This window comes from Erpetoichthys calabaricus, chromosome 1, assembly GCF_900747795.2.
Source record: "Erpetoichthys calabaricus chromosome 1, fErpCal1.3, whole genome shotgun sequence".
NCBI lineage: Eukaryota > Metazoa > Chordata > Cladistia > Polypteriformes > Polypteridae > Erpetoichthys > Erpetoichthys calabaricus.
The window spans coordinates 326,505,877-326,517,817 of NC_041394.2; the positions used below are offsets into that span (position 1 = coordinate 326,505,877).

The 11,941-nt window shown below is 39.8% G+C and overlaps 2 protein-coding genes across 2 annotated transcripts; both read right to left on the reverse strand.

Annotated features, from left to right (window-relative positions):
* Nucleotides 1–2,879, reverse strand: LOC114664575 (uncharacterized). The gene is made up of 4 exons (XM_051931721.1): nt 2,440–2,879; nt 1,903–2,017; nt 1,217–1,608; nt 1–215 (listed from the first exon to the last, which is right to left on the reverse strand). The coding sequence occupies exons 1-4, from the start codon at nt 2,621–2,623 to the stop codon at nt 1–3; spliced, it is 906 nt and encodes a 301-aa protein (XP_051787681.1). The 5' UTR covers nt 2,624–2,879.
* Nucleotides 2,880–2,996: 117 nt separating this feature from the next.
* On the reverse strand, nt 2,997–5,657 carry si:dkey-242h9.3 (uncharacterized). The gene is made up of 2 exons (XM_051931769.1): nt 5,626–5,657; nt 2,997–5,024 (listed from the first exon to the last, which is right to left on the reverse strand). The coding sequence occupies exon 2, from the start codon at nt 4,566–4,568 to the stop codon at nt 2,997–2,999; it is 1,572 nt and encodes a 523-aa protein (XP_051787729.1). The 5' UTR covers nt 4,569–5,024; nt 5,626–5,657.
* Between the last annotated feature and the right edge of the window lie 6,284 nt (nt 5,658–11,941).

Sequence of the window (11,941 nt, forward strand, 5' to 3'; positions counted from 1 at the left end):
CTAGTTTTTTTTTTTTAAATCTCCACCAACCGCTAGGTCACTTTCAAGCTGTTGCATGGATGTGAGATCTTGAAGTGGAAGAATGTCTTTTTCCAGCACTGGATCTGAACCACTGTCACTACAGCATTTCTCATGTAGGTCTTGTACGGTTTTTAAAATCACTTTGACTTGCTCCATCATCATTTCCTGCTTAACCAGAATGTTTCGAAGAATGGCTAAAACAATGTACAAACACCACAAAATTAATATCAAACAAAATAAGATCATAATTGTCACAGACATTTACCAAAGGGGATGAAATGTAAACTAAAAATTGGCATGATGAAAAGTGGAAAAATAAAGGAAACAGATGAAAAGAGAATCCATCCATTCTCTTCCGCTTATCTGAGGTCGGGTCACGGGGGCAGCAGCTTGAGCAGATATGCCCAGACTTCCTTCTCCCCGGCCACTTCTTCTAGCTCTTCCGGGGGAATCCCAAGGCGTTCCCAGGCCAGCCGAGAGACATAGTCCCTACAGCGTGTCCTGGGTCTTACCCTGGGCTTCCTCCCGGTCAGACATGCCCGGAACACCTCACCAGGGAGGTGTCCAGGAGGCATCCTGATCAGATACCCGAGCCACCTCATCTGTCTCCTCTCGATGTGGAGGAGCAGCGGCTCTACTCTGAAAACCTTCTATGATGAATGAAAACTTGGGACGGCGTTTTCTCTTGCCTGGACGTGGGTCACCGGGGCCCACCTCTAGAGCCAGGCCTGGAGGTGGGGTTCAAAGGCGAGCACCTGGTGGCCAGGCCTGCACCCATGGGGCTCGGCCGGGCACAGCCCGAAGAGGCAACGTGAGTCCCCCTTCCCATGGGCTCACCACCTATGGGAGCGGCCAAGGAGGTCGGGTGCAGTGTGAGTTGGGTGGTGGCTGAAGGCGGGGACCTTAGCGGTCCGATCCTCGGCTACAGAAGCTGGCTCTTGGGACGTGGAATGAAAAGAGAAGGTAAAATCAATTTAGCTGTATTAATGAATAAAGGTAATGAAAAGTGGGTCCTGTGAGAAACATTAAATACACACACAAAGTTGCACAGATTCATAATTCTTTTACTCAAAATGTAAAACATTTAGGGTAATTATTTTCGTGCTTCACAGTTGAGTCTGGTTATCAGGGCTTTATTTAAAGTGACAAACACAGAGGCAGCTATATTAAAGAGAAACTGAGATAAAACACTTACGGCCATTAATGTCTTGATTTGGTCCATCATTTTGTTGTGAGGTAGACCAGTGTCTAAATGCAGTATTTGTAATTTCCACACACTCTGGGGTTAGGTGCTCTTCCACTGTAGATGCACTTTGATTTTTGTAATAATTTCTCAGGCTTTTCATTTCTTGAGTGCATCTTCCACATTCAGTGGACCTACATTCAGAATGTAGCTGAACACTGTCAGGTTGATGCATCCTGCACATTGATTTTGCATTTCGTCCAAGTTCTCCAAGGTCAGCAGATATCTTGGTGGTTGATTTTGAAAATTTTTGAGGAAGGGTTATCTTGGGTGGTGGAGGTAGATGGCTTTTGGGTTTGCTACAGACATCACCGTCGCTATCACTGTCAAATCTTGTGTTTGCTCTTTGGGAAAAGATTAAGAAATTATTGACAAAATACACAGTTATACAACATACAACTGTACAATTATGAGAAAAAATGCTTTACCAATTTAGACAAATTTTCATGAATTAGCCTTGTGGTAGTTATACTAAATTAAATTACAGTATATAAATAAAATGAGATAACTGGATCATTAAACTTAGTGTTTTCTCTTTAAAAGATCAAGTATTACAGCTTGAAAATTCACTGTATTAACACAAGCAACAGTCGGCAGGTGATGCTACAGTTCAAGCATATTAACTATTTCAGGCTTACATTTTCCTTCTTTTTGTCCTTTTTGGAATTTCATCGTCTTCTTCATCTTCTGCTGTCTGCAAATCTGAGTGTCTTTCGGCAACTGGAAGCTTCAGTCTTGCAGTTCTGTAATTATCTGTTAAATTCCAGATGTAAGAGCATTTACTCTATAATATGGATATACAGTACTCAGGAATACAATTATACCAGGGTGGCACAGTGGTAGCACTGCTGCCTCGCAGTAAGGAGACCTGGGTTCCTGTCCTGGGTCTTCCCTGTGTGGAGTTTGCATGTTCTCCCCGTGTCTGCATGGGTTTCCTCCGGGTGCTCCGGTTTCCTCCCAAAGACATGCAGGTTAGGTGATTTGGAGATCCTAAATTGGCCTTAGTGTGTGTATGCGTGTGCACCCTGCGATGGACTGGAGCCCTGTCTAGGGTTTGTTCCTGCCTTGCACCCTGCTGGGATGGGCTCCAGCAGACCCCCGTGACCCTTTTCTGGATATAGTGGGCTGGAAGATGACATGATATGACAATTATACCAAATATTATAAATACAAACCTGTCGTGTACATAACTTCAACCTTAAATGATTTCCAGTTTTCTTTCGGCTGCTCTTTATTTATTATAGCCTTATGGATATCTCCAGTTTTATATGGTGGCCAAGCACACACTCCATTGGATACCCAATTGGATGGCACCAACTCAACTTCATTGCATTCCGAAAAATTCACAATGTGATACATAGCCTACAAAAATTACTAAAAACAAAGATTTTTTTAAAACATTTATAAAAGTCCTTGATAAATGCACTTACAACATGCATGCATGCTTACAATTACTAATCAAATATAAGTAACAATAATAATACATATGATTAATATATACAGTAAATTATATTAGTTAAACATGATTTCATTTGTACAGTTGAAATAATCAAATTTGCTTACCTAGCAACTTCACACACCACCATAAATCAGTCCAGAATATAAAGAATGCAAGTGGTGGGCTGATGAGAGTTTAAAAAACTAATTAGAAAAAAGCACTTCTGAACTCTAACACAACAGGAAGGAAGAAACAAACAAACAAAAAAAAAACACTGTACCAATTAATCTGTATTTACTGTATATGAAGTAGGGGGATTACAAGATATTTGTCATCTAGTGGCAAACGGACATATTTCAGCATGCCAGAACCAATAGGTAAACAATGAAGATTTGGGGAAAGCTTGGACACAACAAAAATCCCCAGGCATGAAGAATCAATTGGATATTCAAAAAATATGGCCTTGTGTTGGTATTCCTGACAGACAACATATTCCCTGTCTTCATGCACAATTATATTTTGAACTATGACAATTTTATTGTCAATTTTAATACAGGAATCCCCTGTAGAAACTTTGATGACAAATCCGTTAAACTCCACCTCTTTAAACTGGAGTACTACCTCAAAGTGTAATGGAACTGGACCATCTGAATGTTGCATTTTAAACCTCTTTTGAGGGTGTATGCTAAAATCAGAATTTAAATGCAAGAAGTCAAGCTCTGAAATCCTACGTATAACCTGTGTTAAAGGACAGTGAGGTCGTCTAACCATTTTCTTTAGCTTTCTTAGATAATTTTCAAATGGAAAACCTGATATAACATCCAAACTACCATGGACTTTAACATCTTGACTTAAATGAGTTAGCCCATGTACATTATAGCTGACAAACTCAGGACCATATAACTCACTAAAATGCTTGACAAATGCCACTAGCAGAGAGTTAGCAAAATCATTCATAGTTGAACAGTACTCAGGACTTGCTAAAATGTATATACCCACAGAGAGCAGCATGAAATTTTGATACACCTCAGAGTGCAATATCTCTCTCAAAACAACTGGACCCGTGTACAATAAGAATTGTCTCAACTCAGTTGCTTTCCACCGTAGTCTTTCAAAAAGTGAACGGGGCTTCCTTGCAAACTCGTTAGGAATGAAACCACGTAACGCTACCAACTTATCAGAAATTAACGACACTTGACTGGCTGAAACACGGCACTGTAGTGGGCCATTGCTTCCTATCCACAAACCCAAGAGACGTCTCATTACTCCTAAGCATACAAGGTGCATGTAATCATGCGGGAATCCCTTAATCATATCTATGATTTCTGAGAGAGGTGAAGATTCTACATGGTGTGCATCATCATCTAATGTTTTAAATGATTCACCTGTTCGAAGACTTGCAGTGGTTTCTGGAAATGTCATACGGTGGTTTACATATACTCCTTTTTGTACACACTTATCACAACTGTGATATCCAGTGTGTGATTTTATGCCCTTAATAAAGGCTCTAGCAGGTGCATCGCAAACAACTGAAGATAAAGTGATGAAAAATGTTTTTCCTTTCACAGGAAATCCTTTTCCAATTGTTTTTAACTCATTAACTAGAGCACTCAAGTATTCAGAAAGTGAGTTTGGTTTTGAACATCCACAGAACAATGCAATCAAAACTGGAATCTTGATATAATTCTTAACAATTCCAAGAACTGGCCAAAACTGAAGTGAAGAACTCTTAAAAATAGGAAGCCCATCAAAATTAAGTTGCAAATTAAAAGTGTGTCCACTTGGAACAGTTGACCATACCTTTTCAAAGAAAGCTCTCAGAGAATGTTTAATGCCAAAGTAATGAAATGAACCACCACCAAGCATTTCAACTGTGTAAGCAGTCTTAGTTTTCAGTAAGGACCTTGCATCTTTTGGCAAAAAAGCATGATTAATTCTGAGTATAGTTAGTAATGCAGATAAGGCAATTAAGGGATACTGAACTGAACAGCCCAATTTCTCAAACTTGCCTGGAGGGTGTCCTGGTAATCGTTCTGCCCACAATCAAAGTTATCATCACTGTCACTCTCTGACTGACTGGATTCCAAATCATCACAAGAACAACCAAACTGAGAAGTTTGAATCTCATCCACATGTATTTCACTGTGAGTGATTTCAATCCCACCACTAACCTGCCTTTCATTCTCCAATGAATCTATCAACTTATTCACCCTCTTTATAGCCCTTTTTCTCAGATTAATGCGTTTTACATTCCATTTTGCCCTGTCCATATTACCATGAAATACCAAAATATACCTGTCAATGCCCAACTACTGTTCAATGCTGCAAAAGAAAAGCATTGAAGAAAATATTATTTATATAACGTATACATAGTGCTACGATTCAAGGCTTATACAGTGACAAACTACATTATGAGATAAATGTTGCATCCGTTCTGATTGGAACATTGTAAAAAGCTCCAATTGAGCACTCATTATTTGTCAAGACATACCTTAACAAAGTTTAAGTCTGATGCCACCTCCACCATTGTGCGTCTTTCACTCTATAAAAATAAACTCACATTCGCGGGTTTTTACGTTTGCACTTCCACTCATGCTAACTAAACGCACTAACAGCGAAAAATCTCGGTGTTTCTAAGCGGTTAAAAACTTAATATATCACGTGCTAAAATAAATACCGAATTTTAACGTTACTTGCTTGCCTTCGTCACCACTTATTATATTTAATATCTGGATATCATAAGTATTTAAGTAAAAAAAAAAGCCCGCCGAATAATTTAAAATGGCTTATATAACAGTTTAAGCACGTTACAGCACCTTGCATACTATGCAATTAATTGGTTACGTTTTTCATAATATAAACATTTTAACATGAACGATAATAACCAACACATAATATATTAAATAATCGAATATTAACTTACCGCTTCACCATCAGTCAACTACAAACTTTAGTGTCTGACTGAACGAGCAACTGTTCGTCACTCAAGGTGTTCCCTCATTGGCTAACGTGAACGTCAGAAGGCAGTCTGATAATTATCTCAATGGCTGGCCACAATGTCAATCAAAGAAATTACCTTTTTTTTTAAGCACAGATTGAGAAAATTCGAATCCACAAAAAGGCTGAAAGCAGTCATGGCAGATGCTGGATACTTGTTGAAAATTCTGCCCGCCGTTTATAGTGTTTAAAATTTGGAGAAAGTTTGTAAAGTTCACGATATTTCATCCTTGAGATGTGTTTTTGTTTGTACTTGTCACAAAGAAACGAGATTTCTCAAATAAATAAATAAAAAAACTCCGTGGTCAGTCTGATATTTACATGCATTTTGTAGCCGGCTCTTAACCACACCATCTTCGATTTTGAAATGAAAAAAAAAAATATATTGACATATGCTAACTGTAAATATTGCATTTTATTTTAAAGACACCTCACCATGACCCGTCACTGCCCTATTCTGAGTCATGCATCCAATCGCAGAACTATGCTAATGGCCCAGTACTGGCCCACATATGCCGTACCGGAAGCTGATTTGGCGGATTCATAAACTGTGCGCCACATGTGGCCCATATCCATCATGCCGCTGCCAGAAGTGAACCAGAGGTGCCAGTTTTAAACCAGATGTGGCCCACTTGCGGCTGCTATCTGGGTTATAACTAACCTTATTGCTCCCGCTCCTAAATATTGTCCACTCGATAGGAAAAGAGTTGTTAAATAATTTGGGACCGGTATTCGGAGGATTGCCAAAAATTCTGATAAGCAATGGACGTTACTATAAAACAGATGCGTTACCAATTAAATATAAATTTTAAACCAGTTGCTAAAGAACAGTGTTTTATTAGTATATTCAATATCTTCACATACATGACAATCCCCGGAAGTGCCCATTGAGAGGGCCGGAGAAGGGGGTCGAGCAGTAAAGTGGAAATCGATTCACGACGCAGTCGAGTTCTTGGTTGAGTCTGACTGACTGACTGACTGACTGACTGACTGGTCAGCTCCTACATCGCATGCGTGTCCCGGCCGAGCGGCTTACACATTGCGAGCTCTGCTTCTGGCATAACAGAGAAGAAAGTCCTTATGACGTCACGTGCTCGGACGCGCTAGGAGTTGGAGGAGGAAACGATACAGCAGAAAAGTTAACTGCCATAAGAAACGAAGAGCAGTTGCGGCCATCGAGTTGGGCACTCTCGAATCTCTTACTGGCCCCTTTGTCTCTAGCACACTTCATATCGCCGAGTCCCGTATTTCTCCCGGACGTACTGTATAGTCATCGACGCTCTTCATTGACGTATGTTCCTTCATTTGGACGGGATCAGTGCAGACCACCCCAACTCTGGTTGGTTGATGTCTTGCATCAAAGTGTTTTAAGCGACACTGGAAGCAATGGACTCGGCAATAAATGAATGAATAAATCAATGAAAATCAACCATGCACTGAAATTAAATATGCCATAGCGGTGGTTCATAGGAGCTCGGTGCTATTATTAACATAAAAAAAACATTTAATTTTCAAAATAATGTAATAGCCCCTACAAAGATCGGTTTGTGTCTCATTTATTTTGTTTAATTTAAAACAGATTTCCAAGAGGAATGCTGCTGATCCACGACTTCATTAAATCAAGCTGCACTTCATAATAAAACTCTAAACATCATCACCATGAACCTCAGAGACCTCATACTGGAGTCAAGCCAATTTGCTTTCCGTAGCCGTCAAGCATTTCCAAGACACATCTCCTCTTTAGACACAGACCCAAAATTCTGCTGCACAAAACCTGAAGTGCTGTACACCACGGGTGTCAAACTCCAGGCCTGGAGGGCCGCAGTGGCTACAGGTTTTCATTCTAACCTTTTTCCTAATCAGTGACCAGTTTTCACTGCTAATTCACTTTTTTCCACTTTATTTTAACAACCATGTTAGAAGGATTCAGTCCTCTGAATTGATTCGTTTCCTCATTAACTGACAGCCAAACAGAAATGAGATGTGAAACGAGCCAACAGGTGACCAGCTTAAACTGGGGCTTCAAACTCCAACCAGTTTCTTAATGAGAAGCCGATGCTTGCTGTTAATTAAACCCGTTATTTAATTCCACGGCTTGCTGTTGCTCTTGTTCTGTAATAGCAGACATTTCCAAAACTGTTGATTTTCTGTTTTTTATAAGAACATTGTCAAAGTGTTTTGGTGAGTTGAGAGATCAACCTTACTGAGACCATCACCTTTCTTTATTTTCAGATATAGTGTGATGTGGTGGCTTGTTTTGTGTCTCATTATTGTTTGGCTGCTTATTAAGGAAAAAGAAACAACTAAAGGGCCAGAGTCAAGTTAATTAAAAGAAGTAATTAGCAGCAAAAACTGGTCACTAATTAAGAAGATGGTTAGAATAAAAACCTGCAGCCACTGCAGCCCTCCAGGACTGGAGTTTGACACCCCTGCTGTACACAATATAAAAAGAAATTCACACAACCAAGCACACTCCAGGCACACAAACCAATTCACATTGGAAGGATGTCATTTTGCTGTCTAGAATGAGCAAAGGAATTCACACAATCAGGTACTCTTCATAAATATACAAAATTTAAGAACATATGAAATTTGACTGACCAGAGGTGACCATTCAATCCTTTAGCTAACAGCTAAGCTGCCCTAATATCTCATCCAGACACTTCTTAAAGGTTGCCAAGGTTTCTTCTTCAATTCCATGACTCAGTAGTTTGTTTTAGTTTCCTAAAACTCTTTGAGTATAGAAGTGTTTCCTGGCTTCAGTCCTAAATGCACTTCCCCTTGACTTCCTCTGGTGTCCACACATAAATGATTCACCATTAACTTGAAAGAATTATTCTGGATCTACTTTATTAAAGCCTTTGAGAATTTTAAATACCTGGATGAGGTCCCCACAGAGTCTCCTCTGCTTGAGACTAAACAGGTTTAATTCTCTGAGTCTGTCACAGAAGGGCATGTCCTTAAGTCCCATGATGCACTTGGCTGCTCTCCTCTGCACAGCTTTAAGTGCTGCTATGTCTTTCTTGTACTGTGGTGATTAGAACTGCACACAATACTCCAGATGTAGTCTCACTTGTGCATTGTTCAGTCAAAGCCTAAAGTCCCCTGATTTATGTTCAACAGTTTTAATGATATAACATTTCATTTTAATTGCCTTTCAATAACTTCTGCATGTTGCTTAGATGATGAAAATTTGTTTCATAATAAACCACCACATTTTTTTTCCTTCCTTGCTTCCTGTAGGACAGTGTGACCAGTCTTGTAGCTAATTCTCCTGTCACCCATGTGGAGCACTTTGCGCTCTTCTACATTAAACTGCTTTTTCCAAGTGTTCACCGGTTGGTGCAGTTGTTGATAAGTTCACCAAAGGATTTCAGATTACATGACTAGGTAATATAGGAAGTGTCCTACGTAACGACTTTCCAGCCCAAGTTCACATTTCCAAAGTATTGCAAAGTCGCCTTTTGCTGACAGCCAATAATGTGCTGCCTCACAGAGCCACTGCCCATATGAAGGTACACCAAGTTCAACCTCAAATGTAGGTAGCCCATTTTGTCTATTGTGTTACATAAAACACATGACACCAGATGGACCACACTGTCTTTTGTTTGCAAGGTTCAAACATGTCACGTTACCAAGTAGAGAGGTAGCCAGTAGGACTTTAGGTAATTTCAAAACTCGACTTGATGTGTTTTTTAGAAAAATTAAGTAGATAGTAGTGGTGAGCTTTGCTGGGCTGAATGGCCTGTTCTCGTTGAAATTGTTCTAATGTTCTAAAGTCTTGTTTATCCCTTGCCACAGCATTATATGCACTGTATGAGGGTAAGTGAAGAGGTGAAGACAATTTGAAAATTACACATTGACCACAGATCTGAAGCTTCTCCAAGTCTTCCTGAATTGTTTTTGCTGCCTCCTTACTGTCTGCCATTCCTCCACTTTCACTATCATCTCAGAATTTCATAAGTTTCCTAACTATGCTGAAATCTTCCTCAAAAATGCAAATTAGAAAAAGTAACGACCTAAGGATAGACTCTTCCTCCTTGTGCAGAAAGATATTTAAATTCACAATGAAGAAAAACATATTAGTGTAAAGAATGTGAAAAGAATGGAAAAAAATCCACATTGCTGTGTGGAAAGTGGGAAATGATTTACACAAAAACAGTCCCTTCAAGAGCATAGAAGAGTCCATACTGGAGAGAGGCTCCAGTGACAAACTTAAGAGAGTGAGACATTAAGCAGTACAATCCTGAATTAAGGGTGAGGTTCACTCCTGTACTGATAGTAAGCATACTAAGACAATTTGGAAAAATGAAACCCGAGAGAAGCCATGTTGTTTTATGCAATGTAGCTACCATATTCCTGTTTTGACCGTGGCAAGCAATTCACTCAGTCAAATGGCCTTCACAAACAAGAACAGATTCCCACAGCACAGTATCCATATTCCAGTAAACAATGCAGAAATCAACTCATATACTCAGGTGTTCTTCAGAAACATATGAGAGTTCACAGTGGTGAGGTTTGATTAGATTAGATTAGATATAGGGAAATTCAGATGCATATGTCGACTGAAACACAAAAAACAAGCATACAAACTTATAGGGAAGGGCATACAGCCAGCCAATCAATCAATCAATAATTTAAAACAAACTTAACTTGTAGCATTGAATTTTTTGATAGCATTGGGCAGAAAAGGTCCCCAGAGGCACTTCTTAGCACACCATGGTGGAATGAGCCTGTGGCTCAAAGTGCTCCAAGAGAGCACCTCATGGTGGGTATTTTCATGATGGCATCCAATTCTGCCATCATCCTCTTTTCCACAACAGCTTCAGTATGCTTAGGGTTCACCCTGTGACTGAGCAGGCATTCCTGATGAGTCTGTCCAGGCATTGGGCCTCCTTCTGAGCTCAAGTTGCTTTTCCCAGGAGACTGAAGTGTAGAACACCACACTGGTAACTATGGACTGGTAGAACATTCCCAGCAGCTTGCTGCACACATCTACAGACCTGATTCTCCTCATGAAGTCCAGTCTGTTCTGGCCCTTCTTGTACTGCACCACTGTGTTGTCAGACCAGTCCAGTATGCTGTTTATGTGAACCGCCAGGTCCATGTAGCTCTGCACCACTTCCACATCCTCCCACTGAGTGGTGACTCATCTCAGAGGCTTCTTGGCATGTCCAAAGTTCACCAACAGTTCTTTTGTCTTTCTGAAACTGAGTCGCTGGTTGTTGTGCCTGCAGTACAAGACGAAATCTTCATAGTAAGCACTCTAAGTAAATATGAAGAAATGAATCCAGAGAGAAACCTTTTTCTGTGTTTGGTGTGGTAATCATTTCAAAGATTCAAGTAGACTTCAGAGACACATGAATTCACAATAGAGAGAAGCAACGTTCCTCTGGAAAACGTAGCAAGCAACGGACCTTGTATGAGAAATCAATCATGTTAATTAAAGAAAGATACGTATCCTCTACCAAGACAAGTTTGATAAAAAAAACTTTTTGAGTCAGTAATCAGGCAGGAGAAAGCTTGTCCATCTGCTTCATTTGCCATTCTGAAGAGGGAGCACCCATCACAGCAGTCTCTTACAGAATGAACAAAAAATACAGGTAGAGAGTTATATGTGTAGACAAATGAATCTGCATAACAGTGCTGAATTAATGCTTACATATCATACTCTGGTGAACGACATGAGGTGCTTTAGTATAGAGCCTAAAATAAAATTATCTCTTCATTATATCCTTGTTCTTTAATATCTGCTGAATTCAGTTCTTATTCTGCTATGAAAACTGCATACATCCCAACTAGAAAATCTTACTAAGTGCATGAAAGGTCATTACATTAGCCAGTTTCTTGAACCATCTCCCTGGAACATTCTGCTTGTTTACTTGACCATTTCAGCAGTCTCTTCATGACAGAAAAACAAATGCTTATTTACTTCACTGTGCAGTGCAAACCAAAACGCTTAGCTACCGTTACCTCTAAATTATTTTATCACAACCTACTCAAGTACAATTCATAAACAGCAGCGACCTGAGTCTGGTGAGAAAAATAGCTAAAATTGTCCACACTGTTCTATAGAATAAGTCATGGAACTTAACGAGGTAAAATGTCCAGGCCTGTCTTCACGTTCAGCTTTTGATATCTCCGTCCAGTAGATGGCAGCAATGAATCATTTGTGAGTGAAACTAGGCTTCCGTAAGAAGAAAGAGGGGAGTTGGAAACTCACGAAATTTGAACTGCATGTC

What these genes read in the sequence shown, in the direction of transcription:
- LOC114664575 (XM_051931721.1), bottom strand. Translation starts at nt 2,623, where the DNA reads ATGTATCACATTGTGAATTTTTCGGAATGCAATGAAGTTGAGTTGGTG. An exon ending in TGAAGTTATGTACACGACAG is followed by an intron (nt 2,018 to 2,439) that starts GTTTGTATTTAT and finishes GGAATTTAACAG; the next exon opens with ATAATTACAGAACTGCAAGA. An exon ending in AAATCAAGACATTAATGGCC is followed by an intron (nt 216 to 1,216) that starts GTAAGTGTTTTA and finishes ACATTGTTTTAG; the next exon opens with CCATTCTTCGAAACATTCTG.
- si:dkey-242h9.3 (XM_051931769.1), bottom strand. Translation starts at nt 4,568, where the DNA reads ATGCTTGGTGGTGGTTCATTTCATTACTTTGGCATTAAACATTCTCTG.